The 20,656-nt window shown below is 42.3% G+C and overlaps 2 protein-coding genes across 4 annotated transcripts in view; both read right to left on the bottom strand.

Moving 5' to 3' along the window:
- Positions 1–9,173, bottom strand: part of GGACT (gamma-glutamylamine cyclotransferase) — a 49,917-nt gene extending 40,744 nt beyond the window's left edge. The window contains exon 1 of one of the 2 annotated variants that reach the window (XM_014573321.3): positions 9,037–9,173. The gene's annotated coding sequence lies outside the window, so the exon portion shown is untranslated. Of the gene's footprint in view, positions 1–3,582; positions 4,972–9,036 lie in introns of those variants that run through there. The other variant, XM_075918748.2, reaches the window with a different exon arrangement.
- The window catches only part of TMTC4 (transmembrane O-mannosyltransferase targeting cadherins 4), a 74,470-nt gene continuing 61,494 nt past the window's right edge, over positions 7,681–20,656 (bottom strand). For both annotated transcript variants that reach the window (XM_006122464.5, XM_006122465.5), the window contains exons 16-18: positions 17,463–17,575; positions 11,764–11,833; positions 7,681–11,241 (exon numbers count right to left, since the gene is read on the bottom strand). In XM_006122464.5, coding sequence (XP_006122526.2) covers positions 11,090–11,241; positions 11,764–11,833; positions 17,463–17,575 — 335 coding nt within the window. In that variant the 3' untranslated portion in view covers positions 7,681–11,089. The remainder of the gene's footprint in view (positions 11,242–11,763; positions 11,834–17,462; positions 17,576–20,656) is intronic.

The following is a 20,656-nucleotide window of genomic DNA, read 5'->3' as shown; positions in this document are numbered from 1 at the left end:
CCTAACCTAATGCCTCCCCCCTCCCCAGGGATAGGCACCTCCCAGCCCTGTCTCTAACCTAATGTCTGGGTTCTGGAGCCATCGTCATCACGTTGTTGCCGCCGCCATGCTTCCTTAGGCACTGGGGTGGCATGAGCACAGCGGCCAGCCGTCTGTGACCACGTGCTGGGGGCCGTGCGCAGAGCTGCCCAGACAGCCGGCCTTGAGCAGTCACTGCTGGCGCCATGCACAGAGCGGCTGGCTGGAGTGACTTGCACTCGGCCACGTGCTCCAAGTGGCCAGATGACTGCACTTCAGTCTTTCTGAAAATGTACTGGTGGGCCGCAAAAAACTTTGATGGGGCTCCAGACGCCAGTTTGACATGCCTGATTAAGAGGATGTTTGAGCAGAACTGACCTGGAGCATCTCTATACATTATCCTTAAATATTTAGTTCTAAGCTCAGATATTTGCTGTACCTTAAGGGGTGAAGCTTTCCATGGCAATTAACCATGATTCAGGGTTGTTCCTTAAACTATGTTTTTCTTTTCACTTTGATGGCTGTTTTATACAGCTTCAAGCCAGGAAACACTGCAGTTCAAACAAGACTCTGCATTTAGGCTTTTCAGCAGGGGTTCTTAAGTCATTTTTTGCCATTTCCAAGCAGAAAGGACATTTAACACCCAATTCAGTAAGCAAAGCTTCTTACAAATAATTCACCCCTGAGGCCGCTGCTCTCTAAGCCATAGAGCTTCCTTGAATCTCAGAAAGCTCCTGCTTCAAAAGTAATACCAAACATAAAACTGAATGCAAGGGCAATAGTCTAGTTTCTATTATGAGAATCTTTATGAATCTCCCTGGTACCAGCCTGCACTGAACTTGGAGGGAGGAGCACAAGTTGCAGGATTAAAGAGTTTGGAGTAGGTAGCAGAATACCAGTCAATATACATGTGGCTGAAACCTCAGCTGCAGTTGCAATATCTCTGTAAGTAGTTCTCTTAATAAAGAACAGTTTAATTTTAGAAATATTGAGTTTGTATGTTATTACCTAGAACATGGTATATGAAACATGATGCAAGCAGTCACTAGCAAAACCCACAGCAAGGAAAAGAGTGTAATTAATAGGCAAAGCAGCACCTAGAAACAAAACAAACAAGCAGACTGAAGGGACTCAGACCACTGGAAATGCTGGATTTCCACACAAAAGAATCTTGTACAATCATGAAGCATTAAAAACAAGAACTGAGTCTGCATACAGAGCTCCCCTTGAGGGAAAAGTGAGCAATAAAAAAGGAAAGAAAAAGATAAGAGCTTTTTAGATTTTCATGGGGGAGGGGGAAATTCAAGAAGTTAGAAACTCACTTTAGCCAGGAAAAATGTTTGAAACTCCTAGACAACTGATTAAGTTTTGAGTATCATGACCCCAGACTGAACGATATTGTGTGGAGAAACGTTTTTTTAACCACAAACCAAGAAGATACAGTACGAAGCTGAAAACTGTGGCATCCACCTGTTACTTTGAAGACATCAAAGATTCCCTAATTAAATGCAAGATCATTTGTGGAACTTTAGATTCCAGTTTACAAGAGAGACTGTTGAGAGAAACTGGGTGACGCTTACCAATTAACCACCAGCCTGGAGGAGTTCCCTGCCTGTGGTGCAGGGAGTTGGGCCTGGCCTGGCCCAAGTCGCCTCTGCCAGCAACAGGCATGGCCAGGCTGATGCAGCCCCCAGCTAGGGATATGAATGGTTAACCGGTAAGTATCATCCTTACTGGGTGATGCTTACCAGTTATGGTTAACCAGAGGAGGCTGGAGAAGCCCTCTGCCTACCATGGGTAGAGGGCTGCTCTTGCTGCTGAGGGATCCTCAGCTGAAGTTGCAACATCTCTGTAGGTAGTTTTCTTAATAAAGAGACAGCTTAATTTTAGAAATACGGAGTAGCCCCAGCTATGGCAGGCCCAGACCAGCGCACCATGGGCAGGGGTATGCCAGGCCAGCCAGAGCAGCCCCTACCCATGGCGGGTCTGGCCCCGCATGACTGGAGTAGCACACAGCAGGTGGGGACGGTCCAGCCCAAGCAGCTCCTGCCTGTGGCTGGCCCAGCCTGGCCGAAGCAGCGCACTATGGGAAGAGGTGCTCCAATCTAGCAGGAGCAGCCTGCTGCTGCAGACTGGCTGGGGCCTCTCCGCCCACTACTGTTTAAGTGGTTAACCGGGTTATACATAATGTTTAATTGACTGACTGATTAAATGGGATTTTACATCTCTAATTATAAATATTTGACTATGACATCAGTGACTGATAACTAGATTCCAAAAGATTTTGCATGTCATCTTTTACATAAATATTATAACAACACTATGAGAGGTGTAGTGTAGGTCCTTTTTGTGCCCTTCTAGCATGACTGTGACTGCTAATAACTACTCTCTGAGAAGGGCTATCCAGCCAGTCATGCACCCACCTTATAGTAGCCCCATCTAGGTGGCATTTCCCTAGTTTATTGATAAAAAGATCATGCCAGACCATATCAAATGCCTTATTAAAAGCCTGGTATACCTAGACATCTCCCTTCTCCAGCGGTGGGGGCTGACCTTGTCTGTAGGGTTGCCAGATGAGTGCAACAAAAATACCAGTCACACTTGACATGACATCACAATCTACATTGCATCTTATTTAGAAAATACCAACCATTTAGGCTACGTCTAGACTGGCATGATTTTCTGGAAATGCTTTTAACTGAAAAGTTTTCAGTTAAAAGCATTTTCGGAAAAGAGTGTCTAGATTGGCACGGACGCTTGTCCGCAAAAGCACTTTTTGCGGAAAAGCGTCTGTGGCCAATCTAGACGTGTTTTTGCGCAAAAAAGCCCTGATCGCCATTTTTTCCGATCGGGGCTTTTTAGTGGAAAACAAGTCTCAGCTGTCTACACAGACCCTTTTGCGCAGAAGTTTTACGCAAAAGGGACTTTTGCCCGAATGGGAACAGCATAGTATTTCCACAAAAAGCACTTACAGTAGGAAGTCAGTGCTTTTGCACAAATTCAAGCGGCCAGCGTAGACAGCTGGCAAGTTTTTCCGGAAAAAATGGCCAGTCTAGACACACCCTTAGATTTTCTCAATTTGTTTCCAGAACAGAAAGCTCAAATACTGGACTCTCTGGTTCAAAACCAGATACCTAGCAACCCTGCTTGCCTTGGCCAGGAACCTGCCAGCAGCAGCAGCCATACCAGTTAACCTAACCATGGGTTCACTGGCCATTGGGGATTTAAGGCTCCCAAGGGCAGCCCAGCGCTTACAGACAAGTCAGGCTAAAACAAAAGCGGGCGCCTCGCCCTGGAACGCGCATGCGTGGGGGAGCTGGGTCTCGCGCCACGCTGGGTAGTTCCCGACGGCACGTGACTCCTCTGCTGGCAGGCGCCAGTAGTTTAAATAGCAGCGTTCGAAACGAGCCGATTGGTTACCAAAAGCAGCGCGAGCCCCCTAGGGGCACGTGACCGCTTTGGCCCAATCATTTCAGTCCTAGCGACCCCCTCGCTCCGCTTGGGATGGGGAAGAGACGAGTCCCGCCTGTTAACGATGACAACTGCCCGCCCGCCCGCGCTCACCCGCCAGCGCAGTTGCCCGGGAAGTTTCACGCTGCGCGGTGCGTCCTTCCGCCGGGCTGCTGCCCGCTCCCCTCGGCTCCTTCCAAGCTCTGCCACTGGAGGGCGGCGTCTAGGCGAGGGCAGCGGAAGGCCGGGAGGGAGGAGCCGGGCGGCGGCGGCAAAGGTAAGGGGCGGAGCCAAGAGGACGTTGGCATGGAAACGCCCTTCCCGCCCCCTCGGGAGCGTGCGCGATGCTGGGCCACGTGACGCCGGGGCGGGGCCCAGAGCGCTGCGGTCGCTGCCCAACTCAGCTGTGGCCGGGTAGCGCCGCTAGGGCCGCGCCGTGCTCGGGGGCAAGCCCAGGGAGAGCCCCGCCCCCCCGCCAGCCCACGTGCGGTTCAGTTACAGGCCGGTTGAAACTCTGCGCATGAACAGCAGCGCCGCGGGACTCCGCGCTCGTGCGCCTCAGCCCAGTACCCCGAGCAGGCCGGGCGCTCGCTCAGTCAGCACCGCCCCTTCCCTTGCTCGTGGCCAGGATCCCGCCCTGACACACACCAACTGCTCATGTCGCACTCCCAACAGCCATGCAGTATTCCCACCCCAGGCCCAGTGCTCCAGGACGCGCTTCGTGCAGCCACAGCTATTTGCGTCTTTGAACAGTACTTCACCTCTACTGCAACCTGCTTCCTGCTCTGGCTTGCTTTCTTAGTGGGCTGTAGTCTTCCATATTGCAAAATATTTGTTAGTAAAGGGCACATTTAAGAGAGTCATCTAAAGGACTTTGAAAATACAAGTACTATTCACTCACTGAAAACTGTTCAAAGCAGGGATCGTGTTTGAATCCCCAGACATCGTATCTATGCTTGTTGGAGGTTTGGTAGGCATAAAGAAACAAAGTTTTTAATTCGAACACTTGGGGTTTTAGCAATATGCTACAATTTAGGGCTTGAAATTTGGAAAAGAAAGGACAAACTAAAAAACACATCAAGATCTTTACACATTCACAGTCATTTGCTTATTTTTAAACACTCTTAAGATTGGACATGATGAAATAAATGACCATCTAGCAGAAAAAAAATTATATAATCTAGTAATAGGCAAAACTAGTTCCAGAACTATCTTAGAAAGTTCAGACAAAGAACTAAGCTATTTTTTTAGATACTAGATCTTTGTATGAACAGTAATCCCCCACTAACTCCACCCAAATGTTGATATCTTTCTTCCTTATTTTGTCTTTTATAATCTCATTCCTTTATCCAGTTACTGTTACCATTTGATCTCCCCAGGTAATATGTACTGCTTGTAGCCCATTGAGGCTACGGCTACACTGTATCCTCCTTTTTCTGGAAAAGCTTAGGTAAATGAAGTGTGGTGTGGAATATCACCATGCTTCATTTGCATAATTAATTAGCAGCTGCTTTTGTGCAAAAAGGAGCTATGTAGATGGCTCCTTTTTGTGCAAGAGGGGGTTTTATTCAAACAGGAGCCATCTACACAGCTCCTTTTTGTGCAAAAGCCTCTTGCGCAAAAGTGGCTAATTAATTATGCTGCACTTCATTTGCATAAGCTTTTCCAGAAGAAGGCTACAGTGTAGCCATAGCCTTAGACCTTAGTTCAAGAAGTGTAGGAATCTTGATGTTAGAGAAACACAAGACCAGGATGTATATCCTTAAAAATAACGCATCTATTTTTATACAGGTGCATAATATAATTATCTCCAATTTTGCAGATGCATACACTGTGGCTGGGAGACAGTAAGGCTAACATTTTCAAAAGCTGAGTACCTCAATTTCAGAGTAGGGATGTAAGCAATTAGTTGACTATATGATAAGCATATGCTTATCAAGTAGTGACTAGTCATTTTCCCCCTCCTCCCCACCCACAGATACTATTGCCTCTATCAGAGAGAGAGAGAGAGGCAGCAAGGGGGAGGAGCAGGAGCTAGTGCTAGGGGAACCAGCTTAAAAGCCAGTTTCTTCCAGCATCATCTGTACAGGAAAGCAGGAGGGGAGGCAGAGATGCAGCGAGGAAACGGTGTGAGCAGGGACTGAAGCAGTCCCCACTTTTGCCAGTCCCAGCTGCTGCACCTCTTACTTTAAAATGTACAAGAGCTGCCCACAGACTGCTTCAATCCCCGCTCAAACGAGTTCCCTGCTGCTTGCCTCTCCCTTTGAAATGTACTTGATTAGTCAATAAGGAAGGTGCTCCCTGTCCTACTGTGACACTGCCTTTGAAATGTACAAGAGCTGCCCACATAGGGGGAACCTATGTGAGGGTGTACTGAAGCAGTCCCTGCTCACGTGGGTTCCCACCTGCACCTCTCCCTTTGAAATGTGTAAGAGGTGTGGGTGGTTCTTGTACATTTCAAAGTAAGAGGCGCAGCAGGATAGCGAGCACCTATCAATTGAGTAGCTGATGAGAATTCCATTGACTCAGTTGATTAACTGAAATTTAACAACCCTAGTTCAGACCCACACCTAGGCTATGTCTACATTGGCCCCTTTTCCGGAAGGGGCATGCTAATTTTTCAGATCGTAATAGGGAAATCCGCGGGGGATTTAAATATCCCCCGCGGCATTTAAATAAAAATGTCCGCCGCTTTTTTCCGGCTTTTAGAAAAGTCGAAAAAGAGCATCTACACTGGCCCCGATCCGGCCCGATCCTCCAGAAAAAAGCCCTTTTCCGGAGGATCTCTTATTCCTTTGAAGTAGGAATAAGAGATCCTCCGGAAAAGGGCTTTTTTCCGGAGGATCGAGCCGGATCGGGGCCAGTGTAGACGCTCTTTTTCGGCTTTTCTATAAGCCGGAAAAAAGCGGCGGACATTTTTATTTAAATGCCGCGGGGGATATTTAAATCCCCCGCGGATTTCCCTATTACGATCTGAAAAATTAGCATGCCCCTTCCGGAAAAGGGGCCAATGTAGACGAGCCCCTAGAGTTTGATCTTCAGAGATACTAAGACCTGACATTCGCAGTTAAAATCAACAGTAGTGGCAATTGCTCAGTACATCTTGAGTCAGGCTCTAAATATGACAAATTTGCCATTCGAAAAAAATGGAGACTCCCAAAGTTAGTGAATACTTCTGAAACATTTCTGTGTCAAAATTTCAGTGATTGACAGTGGCAGAAGGGCACAGTCCTTACTTCAATCTTGTGCTTTACTCCAGTTTGTTGGAACTGAAAGTTTTATTCTTTTTATATTATCTTAGGTTTACTAATGTAAGGTCATATATAATCATATTTAAGATTGTAGTAAATCAAATCCTTTAGTAAAGTATATATCTCCTATATTTCCTTGTTCTAAAGTTTTAGTAAGTAAAGAGACAGGATCTCATATTGTGTCTGTGTTAATGAAGATTAAAAGAATGTTAAAGGCTGAGACCTTAATTGCTTGATTTACAACAACTCTTTGTCTTACCAATAATGTTGATGTGCCGCATAGCCTTGAAAGTCCTTGTAATATTGCTTATGTTTGTATGAAAGGGGAATGAATGTGTCGAGACAAGGTGCAAAGTTATTTCTCAGAACCAGATGGCCAAAGAAAGGGGGTGGGGGAACAAGCATGGGTGAAAGCGAGACAACCTGGTGGCAAAGAAGCCATCTATAACCATCGATGCATACCCCTACTCATAACACGATTGGATATTGGCAGATTGACAAGCTTTGAAGCAAGCGGGCACCCCCGAAAGATGATTGATTACAGTATGAGCCTTGGAAAATGTTTTGGGAACAATGACATAAAAAAGATAACGTTCCGGTCACAAGCTGACAGAGTAGAATACATTGATTTCAACAGAGAAAAGGATTATAAAAGCAGGGTGCTTTGCTATGGAACTTTGGGTTAGTCTTGCCACCAAATCCAGAGGAGCATCGGACTGATCGACTGACAAAGGCCCTGCTCCCCCGTGTTCAATCTAGCTGGCCACTAGATTGATACAGACTCTGGACTGGTAACTATGACATCGTCTGGCGAGATTTTGTGTGTATATTGTTTGTGTGTATGAGTGATTGAAAAGCATATGCAACTGTTGTATTCTTAGTAAATGTGGCATACTGCCTTTTCCCCTATAAAAGATCTTGTGTGCTTCGTTTAAGCAGACAACTTTGGATTGCTGGATGAGATGAATGAAATCATGCAGAATGGTGATCCTCTTGGAAACTTTGGCAGACAGTTCTCAAAGACTCCTAATGCAGCAATTTGCTACAGAGAGCTCTATCATTCAAAGATTCATAGACATCAATAAAATCTTAAGACTTCTGTAATCAAAAAGCAAGCCCAAGAAAACCCCCACCACTCGTATCTAAGTTTAGCATAGTTGACTTTTTTATACTATTACTGTACCTTATTTATTGTATTGAAAAGTTCTACGTGTTTGAATGGTGTTAGTAGGGGTCTACACTATTTTATTCTTTATTTTATGTGTAAAATGTGCACTGTATAACCTGCCATTGTAAAAAGGAACTGTGTAGGCCAGGGGTGGGGAATCTAAAGATGTTGTCCCTGGCTTGTCTAGATCCAGCCCCTGGAGCTCAGGGCTCCTCCCCCCTAGCATTGGGGAGCCTGTGCTAGTACTCCAGCTCTCACTGGCTCCCGCCCAACTGATTTTTCTGTGAGTCAGCAGCCCCTGACCCAAAAAAAGTTTCCCTGCCCCTGATTTAGGAAAAAAGAACACTGTCATAGATGAGTGTGGTGAAGTTGTGAATGCATCACCTTCCTTAGTCCATGATTTCATATTGGGGAATTTTTCCCCATAAATGTTGTTTCGATATCCATCGTCTTTTTCAGGAACACAATACCCCATGTGAACAGGGACTCCCTGTATATATTTTTCTCTTGCAGGCAATATTTTCTAAACATTTTAAAAAGGTACATTTGTAAATATTTAAATAATCCTAATACCCTGAGAATGAACTGCAAATTGGGAGGATAACATGGATTGGCTATTCTATTTAGTGTTAGGAATGTTAAGTAGTGGTTAATTAGCTAATCAAGGAGTTCCGACTCTCACTAGTTCCAGGACCACAGCAGCTCTGCATTTTAAATGTAGTAAAATCCTGCCAGGTCTTTGAAGTTGGCTCCCAGAGAACCTGCTCCTGCTTCCCTCCCTCCCCCTTGCTGCCCCAGATACAGAGGCAGCAAGGCAAAGTGGGGGGGGAGCGAGTAGCGACTTGACTACCTGATAAGCCTAAGCTTACAGCCCTAGTTCTTGAAAAATATATGTATTTTATATAAACAATCTTATACATTGGCTTCTTCAGAAGCCAATTGAGCTCCAATATTATACTCTGGCTTAAGTATATCGTTATGTTCATGTAAGTGATTACCTTTCAATTTTTATTGCACTAAATAATGAATTATAAATTAAAACAATGAAGACCAACACAAAGATAAATGATGTTAAATAGCCTGAAAATAAATCAAGAAGAGATCATAAGATTGGTACTAGAAAAGTAAACCAACATTTTAAATACTAACTTGTAAAAAAGAGGAGGTCCAATCCATCAGAAATTCAGAGTAGGAGGACAAGTCAGCATCCCAAGATGAATGCATATAATGCTTTGCTGCTTAATGAAATGCAGATTTCATGCCCTTGGTATCATATTGATCTATTGGATTAATACAAAACTAACAGTACATGCCAATAAGGATGATTATACATATGAACTGCATGACAAGAACAATAATTTAGAACTTAATTACATCAGACATGAATAAACAAATATGGCTTTTTCTGTGAAAAGTCATTTCTTTTGTCTGCTAGAAACTAGTTTCCATAGCAAAATCCATCTTTTTTTTTTTGGTCTAGAGGCCTATTTAACACAATGTCTCCTACATCTGATGCATATTAGTCTGAGCTGTAGGACAGAATATAAAATATCTATAAAAACTTGCCACTTGTATTTTAGTTAAAAATGTGGCACGCTTTTACAAGCAAAACAACATTTTAAAATGCTGTACTATAGATGTAAAATATTTACGTGGTATTCAGAAGGGTAATGTCATGTAATATTCTTTACTATGGCAGACATGCACCTTACGTATTAAACAGTTTCATATTTAGGTGAGTGATATATTAAGAGTATTCCAGAACTGCCTATACAATATTACCACACAAGTTAGGAAATCTGCAAATATTGCATGAATCAGTTTCTTCCTATGGAAAAAATATAGAACACAGGGACATGAAGAAAGAGGTAGTCAAATCTCAATTCTCATATCCAACAGACTGTCCTTCACATTTCTTTATAAAAAGATAAATATTTACTGAAACAGCAATATTACAATGAGCTAAAATACTAGCACACAAATAGCATTTAACTCCCTCCTTAGTGCTGCTAAGTTTGAAATGCAGCATACTCCAATAGTGAGGCTGTTCAAGTATCTTAGTTATTTCCATATAGTATTTTCTCAGTTTACAAATCAAAAGACTTTTCCTCCTAACCATGACTTTAGCAAACACATCCTAAGATCTGAAAGCAAATCTTGAGTTCTTTCAGTTCAGTGCCAGTAGCAAAGGATTCTGCGGGCTAGTTTCTGTGTCAATTACACATGCACAACAGCTTTGGGCTTAGTTCATCCCTGACACAGGGACTCCAAGTTGCAACTTTCTGAACCAGTGGGAGCTACTATACTCAAGAGGATAAAGATTAACCCCTGGCATAGACGTTTGCCCTACCATCTTACCATAAGGGTTACAACAACTTTAACCTGCTATTTGGGAATGTTTCTAGGGGAACTCCGCCAGCAGAGGCTGATGGGGAAAACCTTGGATCGGCACTGTTAAGACACTGCTGCCCACTTGTTACACTACATTGCTCTGGGAAGACTCTGTCCTTAGGGTCCTTGCACCCTAAAATACATTGACCAAGTGCACCATCACATGTAGTTGATAACCCTATGCTTGTCAAATGATTGCATTTACACTTTTGCCAACTCCAGATTTGCCAACGAGTTTGCGCCAGCACAAATGAGGACAGAATTTGGACCTACAGTTGTAATGTTTAACTATTCTGTTGATGTGCTATGCAAATGGAATCCATTTCATTCTCTGATGTGAATAGCTATGACTGCATATATGTAAGGAATCACATTTTCAAGTAGGTGAGTGCCATTTTTACAGTCACTTTTTGCATTTTAATATTCTACCCTGCTACTAAAAATCAGATGAATGAGTCAACAGCATATGAAAATAAACTTTGCTATTTACTTACTGTGTTGTGAAGAAAAGTTGTGAAACTCAAGCCTACATTTCATATACCCATGTCAGTGTATTTAATGGACTTTAAAACAGTTAAATTAAAAAAAAACCAGAAAGATAACTAATATTGAGGTGAAATTCTTGAATTTACAGTTGCGTGAACTAAAAAAAACCCCATATATCCAATATAAGATCAAATCAAGTATTTGAGTGTGCATTGGTGGTGCTGTAATTTTTAAAAACTGTGTGACTGAATCTTTTACATGGTTAAAAGTATCCATGTAACATTTAAAATGTATGTAGCATGCACTGAAAGCCTAAAAAGAAACATCAGACATCGCCTTTCTTTTGCAATTGTTCCAGTTTTCTTTTTAAGAGGCTGTAGTTTTCCTTGGTCCCGGGTGCAGCAGGGTCAAGCTTCAGAGAGACTTCATAGTGTTTCTTGGCTAAGTCAAGATTTCCCCAGCGATGGTAAAGCACAGCTGAAACAGCAATGAAGAGTTTTCATTAGCAATATTGTTGAATAATGTGCAATCTTGCCAATCACTTGGAAAACGACATTAAAGCATTTGTTTCCAATAAAGACTTTTTTTTTCTGGTTAGTGGCACAGTAGTAGTTTGTTCTTCTGCCAGCTGCAGGAGCAGAGCTTGGGGAAAGAACCAGCCATAGAATGATGGAGGAATGAATTATGTTGTAGTCATAATTTACTGTATTAATGTGAGTTCGTAAAGGTTTATAAGCATAACTCAAATGAACCAATTTGCAGCCACTGAAGTTCAACCATTTCTACACTACTATGTGCAGCCTGTCTGATCTATCATATCATGTGACAGCTTTCAGTGTTTGATGCCCCATTTCCTTGATGGCTTTCTAGAAATTAGTCAGAATAGAAATCCACCCAGCAGGAACAGTCTCAAAACTGCTTTTTATACACAGTGAACATAAGGGAACAAACAGTGCATTTGAGAAAAGTTTGCATTTGAGGAATTGGAAAGGTTCTTACCTAAATTACCATGATAACTAGCTGCATTTGGATTGGCTTTAATTGCCTTGAGGAACAAAGCTTCAGATTCCTGAATAATTTGAAAGAAGATGTCAACAGTATAGGTTACTATTGTAATACACACAATGCAAAATGTAGTACACACAATGCAAACACTATCAAAGATTTCACAAATTGTATTAAATTGTAGCCATATTTTCTCATCTATACAATATAATACCTTCCCACAATGCTATATATAATACTGCCTGAACACTTGCTCTCCACCAAATATAAACTGCATTAATACTTCCTACACAAGCACCAAAGTATCACAAGCTACTACTATTTTAGCAAGCAACAATCAATATACACTACAGTTAAATTTGCACAGCTGTTTGCATTTTATTCAAATTTTCACATACTTCTAAAGCTTCAAAATATTAATCTTTTAAGAAGTTTCCCCTGCTTATTCTTGGCCGAAGGTCATATTCCATTTTATATTGCTTTTCAGTTTTAAGAAAAAGCTTTTGCCTTTTAAGTTACATTCTTCCCACTGTTATAAAAATAACCACTTTTTAACTATTAAAACAGTTAAAGTAAAAACACATCTGAAGCTAAGGTCTGAATATAATCCAAATTGAGGAACAGTACCAGTATTTTAAAAGATAAACACTACAAATCACTGAAAAAAATCACTACTTCTGAAAGTGTCCTCTGAGCATTGTTGACTTTTAGAAACTTTTTAGAAGAATAGTCTTCTCATGACACCAAGCATTCAAAGCCAAGATTATAAGAATCTGGTCAGTTTCTTAACCACTTCCATTTGTATCTTCCTGAAGCTAGCTACTAGTATGCAGACTTTTGCTCTGTGTCCAGAGAATCTTTCTTGTTAAAAAATATATATATTAAACAAAAAGTTAAGTTTACATATTTTAGAAAGATAATTTTAGGTAGTTTCTGTGCTGCTGTACATTTTAGATTCTTCGACAGTCTCCAGCTCAGTTCCCAGGCAGAACACTAAAAGGTAGCTCTAAGACTGTCTACACTAGAAAGTTTTGATATTGAAACCTGTCTTTTGGCAACAAAACAGTGAGAGCAATGGGACATTTGTTGGGGGAAAAATTTCCACCTCTATGAGAGACTTTATTTTCCCCTTCCTTTATGTCAACAAAGAGACAGCATAGGATCTGCTGTTTGTTTTGTAGACAGACCTGTCTTCCACCAGTATTCTACAATGCCTGCCCCAATGGCTCTGCTCAGTTTTGAACTCTGCTGCCCTGTAGGCATGCAATCCTCCCCTTTCAAAGCTCCAGGAACTGACAGCTGTGTGAGCTGCTCTCTTTAGAAAGAAAACAAAAAGCAAATCATTATACTGCTCCTGTTCTTCCCTGCACAAGGAACACTGGGGCAGGCAGAATGCTGCTGCAGGAAGGGAGGGGGACAAGCTGCTGTGCTACATTACATTCCTCAGCATGGAGAGCTCTAGTGGAGAACGGAAGGGAAATGCCAAGATGTGCAGGGATCAGCCCTGCCTTCCCACCTCACATACCCACAGTGCATTACTCACATTGTTGATGGTACCACCAGTGTGAGCATGATCTGTCAACAGAGGGAGCAAGTGTGAACATCCTCTGGTGATTTTTGTTTTGGCGACTTTTGGGTGTCAACATATGCTTGGCTAACAAAATTTAGTGTAGACATACCCTTAGTGATATGTTTTGTGTTCCCTGAGTCTGTGGTATATCCATATAGCAGCTGGGATGTGTGAGTCTCATTGTGGACAGATAGGCTAGCTCTGCTCAAGCTGAAGCACTCAAATCAGCAGTATGGCTGCTGCAACATGAACAGCAGCTTGGGCAAACTGCAAGAGTGTAATGCCAACCAACATCCATGTATGTATTTAGCAGTTAGCACAAGCCACCATCTGTGCCACCTCAGCCACAATGATATTTTTTGGTGCTAGCTCGAGCAGAACTAGCATGCAAGTCTACGTCTATCTATGCTGGGAATTGTACCTTATAGCTGCCGTGTAGGCATACCTTAAAGCACAGAGTCACTGTCCAATGCATTGTCCCCTAGATGACTCACTGGTGTATAAGACCGTTACATCCTAGGCCACAAAACCAAATATAGGCTGTCCTGTGAGAGAAGTTCTATAAGCAGCAATAAAGGCCTATTCTGTTCTTACTTGGAAATAAGTTACTGAACCCTGTGTCTGAATTCTTTGAAGTGTGAAAAGTAGCCTTTGGGGACAGGATTGGCATACATACATACAGACGCACACTCACACGCATGCACACACAGTTTTCCCTAAATTCAGGAGCAGGTAAAACGTAAAATATTATTTAAGTCACCCTTCCCACAATGTTGGAATCTCTGCTGTCTTTGTTACATCATCCAATATGTTGGACAGTCTAAGATTTTAGACTTCTACTTTTTCCATTATGAAGATACAGCCAGAGTGCATAGATGAGCACAGTTACTTCAATAAATTGCTCTTAGCCACATAGCAGGAGCAGCAAATATAGGAACTCACTCCTTCTCTATCCAAGTATTATAATAGAGTACAGTTATTGTGTATGGTATTCCCCAGAAAACTTAATAAAACAAGTTTGCAGCTGAATCCCATTACCATATGCCTTCTGGCACATACTTACTGAAAAGATTTTATTGCCATTGCATTGCTCAGCAGTTAGTTGAAGAGAATCAGATGGCAGTTTAAGAACATCCCATTCATATTACTAGAGATGTGCATTAAATTAACGTTTCAGTACACTGGGCAATATTTCAGTTGGTCTGGACAGCCAAATCTTTAAATGAAGTGTTGTAAGGATACTTGCAGCACGGTTCATAACAAAGGCTTTGAAAAGGCATGCCCCTTATTCCATCCGCTGCCCCAGTTTCAGCCCAAAATTGGAATTTGTTTTTGCTCAAATATGGAGACTCACTGAATTAGCCATTGGGGCTAACATCTTGTATTTCTTGAATAAAAAACACTGTGGATATAAACATAATACTTACTTTAAAATCATTAGTGATTGCTTCTGAGATCTGTGGCTGCTTTGTCCATTTCAAAATGGAGCATTCTTAAGAAAGGAAACTAATTTGCTAAAGCAAGATCTCAAATAAGAAGTTCTATCTTTTGTATCTCAGGAGTTACATTTCTGTAACAGCAAGTCATCAATTCTGGTAAAATGCAAAGTAAATTTGAAATGAAAGGGAACACTGCTATAATCATACTGAAAGAAAACTTAGCTTTCAAGCTGGCAAGACACTTGCAAATCAATAGAATGCTTCAAAAGGAGTCTAGATAGAAAAAATACACCTAGTGTGCTTCAAGGGTGTAACTGACACTTTAGCAACTCTTATGCAGACAAGTTTATGAAAATATCTATCCATTGAGTGCTGGAAACCATACCATCATTCAATCTTTCTCCCCAACACAAATTGCACTCAACATTTCTAGGCACTTGACACATTCTAATCTTGAATCTGTTTCCTAGAAGAAATCTCTCAAATATATCTTCTCTCTGTCCTTACAGTTGGAACTCTTGTCCAGGCTCTCGTCATCTCCCATGTAACCTATTCCTCCTGATGCCTACATTCCTTCCCTCTAGTCCGTACAAAATGTAGCTGCTAAGATCATTATCCTTCCATACTGAACAAAGCACATTAGTCCCTTCTTGAAATGCTTCCACTTGCTCTCCCCTGCTACACCACACCCAGCTCAAGTTGCCTATTAGTGCCTTTTAAGACCCTGCATAACACTACACTTCCCCATTGATCATACCACTTTCTGGTTCCTTCCACTCAATTAATTATGCCAATCTCAGAGCCCCATTTTTTTCCCACAACCATCTCTGTAATATTGTCCATAGGACTCCACTGCAAACAGAATGACTTTCCTGAGCTGGTCATCAAAGCTGTTCCCCCTCTTCATTTTTAATTCTTCTCTGAAAGCGTGTTTCTTCTGTGACAATTACAGCAAACTTGCTTGTTAGTCTTGTATCATTCTTTTCTTTCCTTTATCTCGTTTTTTAAAAAGTCTATGCTCTACCACCCTGGTCATTAGCCTTGAGAACAGCCACCTAATTCTATTGATGACTCTGTTGTCTCTCATCCAGGAGAGAAGCCCAAAACTAACCTGTAATCTCCTCAGACAGGATATTTGTCTCTGAAAACAGTAATAGACATTAGCAGCCATTCAACATGGTTAAACATCTCAAATATAATATCTTATGACATACTCTCTTCTGGAGAAAATCAGGAAATACAAAGACAACCAAGTGAAACAGCGATGGCCATACAGACATTAATTAGCAAAACTAGCAACAGCAAGTATTGCTAGTGCTAAGGGAGGACAAATAGAGAGAAAAATATATTTTATTCTGAAAGGCTTCTCATGAAATGCTATGAGTCCTGCTACAAATCAAAGGACCCTATTAAAGCAAACTTGTTTATATGAGAAATCCTAAAAGCTTCTCAAATTATACATCTCTTCCTGTCACTTACATTTCAGATGATGAGGATGAACACAGAGGCAGCAAGGGCAACTACATTTATTCATAGTAGGTGGCTTATTCTCAGTCAGTGATTCCAGAAAACAAGATTAACTTTTGGCTCTTTAACAAGCAAACATAGCTAAGACACCTTTGTGCCACGTATGTACAGCTGTGTGTCACTGCTGAGCCTTTTGCAAAACACTCCACAGATGCAGGATTTAACTTTTTGCTTGCTTGCTCCTAAATTATCCATTACAGAAAATGAGACCAAATGGAACAGTTAAATGCATTTTCCTTGCTGCCCTTACATTATGTAGTCTAATGTTTTTTTATTTCTCCTTCATGCTGAAGCAATAGTGCCAAATACTGATGAGAATATTTAATCAATAGACTATTCCTTTTTACCCGGGGCAGTCAATTACTTTCAGAAACAAATGTCTAGCACTTATCAGATGAATTGTGTTTACTTTCTTATTTGCAGATGTTTTCTTAATGCTCAAGTACAAGGACTGGTTGGTTCCTTCAGTCCTGTCCTGTCTGCAGACTTGAACACATTATTTGGCTTCTATTTTTCAAAGTATTCACCACAGCAAATTTAAATTAAACAAAATTCACAAAAACACTATCCCAACATTTACCCATTTATTCTCATGACACAGTGGGTATTAAGGAATTATCTCTATTTCACATTTGGAAAACAGACACACAGAGATTTAAGTATCTTGCTCAATGTCACATGGGGAGTTCTGTGGCACAGCAGGACACTGAACTCCAATTTGCTGAGTCACAGACCAGTGCCTTCCTTCCACAGATTTCACTTTTAATGCAAAAATTCACATCACTTCCCTTTACATCAGCGGGCGGGGAACATCTGGCGCATGGGCCACATGGGGTTCGTCAGTTAGCCACTGGCAGACCACTAGACACTTTGTTTACCTAAGTGTCCATAGGCATGGAGTCCTGCAGATCCCAGCGGCTGTGGTTCGCAGTTACTGTCCAACAGGAGCTGTGGGAAGTGGTGCAGGCTGGGCCACTGCTACTTCCTGCAGCCCCCATTGTCCAAAATCAGCACAAAGCGGCCACTGGGAGCTACAGGGCTCTGTGCCTGAGAATGCTTGCTAAACTAATTCTCTGGTGGCCTGCCAGCAGCTAACACTGATGAACTAACCACGTGTGGCCGGCATGCTGGATGTTCCCCACCCCTGCTTTACGTACCTTATATTTCTGTGATTTTCCCAGTACATTTGCCAGAGAAAACATAAGAGAATGATCATTAGGTATCAGTTCCAGGGCTTCTCTTCCAACTGCTTCAGCCTGTGCTAAGTTCCCTGGGAGTGCATAGCATGAGGAAAAAGAGAAGGGAGAGAAAAGAAAACATAGCTATGAGCATATGTATACTGTATTATATATAAAGCTGTGTTTCTCTCATGGAGGTCACAGATTCTGGCACTTTGAGACCTCTGGTACTTCTAGGGCAGGGCTTGCACAGCTGCCAGTCACAGGATCACAGAACAGCGATCCTCAGCCACTGGATTGGCAGCTAGGGTTGAGTCATCCCCTGCCAGTGTTTCCTCTAATCTTCTATGTCCATGTGTGGAATGACTTTTGTTATGTGCATCAATATGGAGGTGATGTAACATAACAGAAGACATTCCACACACGGACAGTGTTTATCGGGTGGCACCCAAGGGGTTGGAGTTCATAGAATCATAGAACCATAGAGCTGGAAGAGACCTCAGGAGGTCATCAAGTCCAGCCCCCTGCCCAAGGCAGGACCAATCCCAATTAAATCAACCCAGCCAGGGCTTTGTCAAGCTGAGACTTAAACACCTCTAGGGATGGAGACTCCAGTACTTCCCTAAGTAACCCATTTCAGTGCTTCACCACACTCCTAGTGAAATATTTTTTCCTAATATACAACCTAGACCTCTCCCACTGCAACTTGAGACCATTGCTCCTTGTTCTGCCATCTGTCACTACTGAGAACAGCCTTTCTCCAGCCTGTTTGGAACCTCCTTAAGGAAGTTGAAGGCTGCTATCAAATCCCCCCTCACTCTTCTCTTCTGCAGACTAAACAGACCCAAATCCCTCAGTCTCTCCTCATAGGTCATGCACTCCAGCCCCCTAATCATTTTGGTTGCCCTTGGCAGGACCCTCTCCAATGCATCCACATCCTTCCTGTAATTGGGGGCCCAGAACTGGACACAATACTCCAGACGTGGCCTCACCAGAGCCGAATAGAGGAATAATCACATCTTTGGATTTACTGGCAATGCTCCTCTTAATGCAACCATTAGCCTTCTTGGCTACAAGGGCACACTGTTGACTCATATCCAGCTTCTCAACCACTGTAATCCCCAGGTCCTTTTCTGCAGAACTGCTACTTAGCCAGTTGGTTCCCAACCTGTAACAATGCTTGGGATTCTTCCATCCCAAGTGCAGGACTCTAAACTTGTCCTTGTTGAACCTCATCAGATTTCTTGTGGCCCAATCCTCCAATTTTTCTAAGTCACTCTGGACTCTATCCCTGCCCTCTAGCATATCTACCTCTCCCCCTAGCTTAGTGTCATCCACAAATTTGTTGAAGGTGCAATCCATTCCCTCATCCAGGTCATTAATAAAGATGTTGAACAAAACTGGTCCCAGAACTGAACCCTGGAGCACTCCGCTAGAAACAGACCGCCATCCTGACATCAAGCCGTTGATCACTACCCACTGGGCCCTACCTTTCAGCCAGCTTTCTATCCATCTTACTGTTCATTTATCCAATCCACATTCCCTTAACTTGCTGGCAAGAATATTGTGGGAGACGGTATCAAAAGCCTTGCTAAAGTCAAGGGATATCACATCCACTGACTTTCCCATTTCCACAGAACCAGTTACCTCATCATAGAAGCTAATCAGATTGATCAGGCAGGACTTGCCCTTCATGAATCCATGCTGACTATTCCTGATCACCTTCCCCTCTTCCAAGTGCTTCAAAATGGATTTCTTGAGGATCCCCTCCATGATTTTTCCAAGGACTGAGGTAAGACTGACCGGCCTATAGTTCCCTGGATTGTCCTTCTTCCCTTTCTTAAAGATGGGCACTACATTTGCCTTTTTCCAATCATCCGGGATCTCTCCCGATCTCCATGACTTTTCAAATATAATGACCTCAATGACATGAGTTCATGGTGAGGGGGGTCTGGCTGGAAGTGCAGGGTGGGGCTGGTGATGAGGGCCTGTTTGTGTCCCCTCTCCACCCAGGCTATTTTTAATAAAAGTCACTGACAGGCTGCTGGCAAACAAAAATTCACCAAAGCCTGCAACCCATCCTTGAGTTTTACTAAAACTAACCATGACAAAATCTGGAACTTATAAATAATGCTCAAATTACTTAAAAAAAAAAAAAGCAGGTACTTTGTAAAGACCCATATTGTATATTTCTGCTGATAAAGAAAATGTGATAATTTGGCTAAAGCGGGCCTTATAGAAACAAAGCAATACGCCTTCCTGTTTTGAACACACTTTAATAGAAAGTATGAGTTGAATTCCTTCCATGTAATGGTTTTAAGTGTTGCTCTGTAGCATAAACATGTTCATCCGACCATGATCCAGCTGAGGAACATCATTTTAATTTAAGAGCTTCATTTTCTGCTATGGACTCTGGTTACTTTCATAGGAAGTAATATCCTTCCCCCAGCCCTCCCTGTTGTCATCACTTCAGTTTGAAAATCTGATTTGTACACGGAAAACAGGCACACCAGCTGTCTCCACAATTCCTTGTGGATGCAAAATAATGCCAGCAAAATCAAGCCTCAATTGAAAAATCAAGCTCCAATTAGTAATGTTTTGTGGCCTCATATTGCTTCTGAAGTACAACTAAATTTACTATTTCACTTCCACATTTCAAAGCTCCCACTGTTTCACTGGAGATTCTGAAGTGTATAGAATTTCTCAGTAAGTCAGAGGAAGCAACAGCATGAATCTGTTTCAGAAGGCTGTAAGGCTTTTAAAATTTAAGTGTGTAACCTAATCCAGTCTATGTCCATGTTCACTATATCCAGAGATGCCAATACCTTCCCTAAGTTTTTCATAATTCTCCCAATTATCACATGCAATTTTGAAATTAGCAATTTAGGCTTATATCTAATAATTTTCAACCCAAGAACATACACATGCAGGCACAAAAAGTGTGCATGTGTGAGAAAGACAGACTGAGACCAGAAACATTCACCACCACTTGGTTCCAAAGAACACAGCAAACAGCACTGCCACCGGAAAGCTGCCATGACTCTGAAAGAGTTGGGGCACTGCTGGGATTCACTATCCCAGTCACAGGCTGTGTGTTGCACCTTAACAGTCCCAGATGAAGCCTGTGAGACTATGTTAACGTGCTCTAGATACCTAGAACATGTCAGCAGACA

This window comes from Pelodiscus sinensis, chromosome 1, assembly GCF_052426305.1.
Source record: "Pelodiscus sinensis isolate ZL-2025 chromosome 1, ASM5242630v1, whole genome shotgun sequence".
In the NCBI taxonomy this organism is placed as follows: Eukaryota; Metazoa; Chordata; order Testudines; family Trionychidae; genus Pelodiscus; species Pelodiscus sinensis.
Note: the sequence above shows the minus strand (reverse complement) of the source record. Positions and strands in the feature narration are given on the sequence as shown.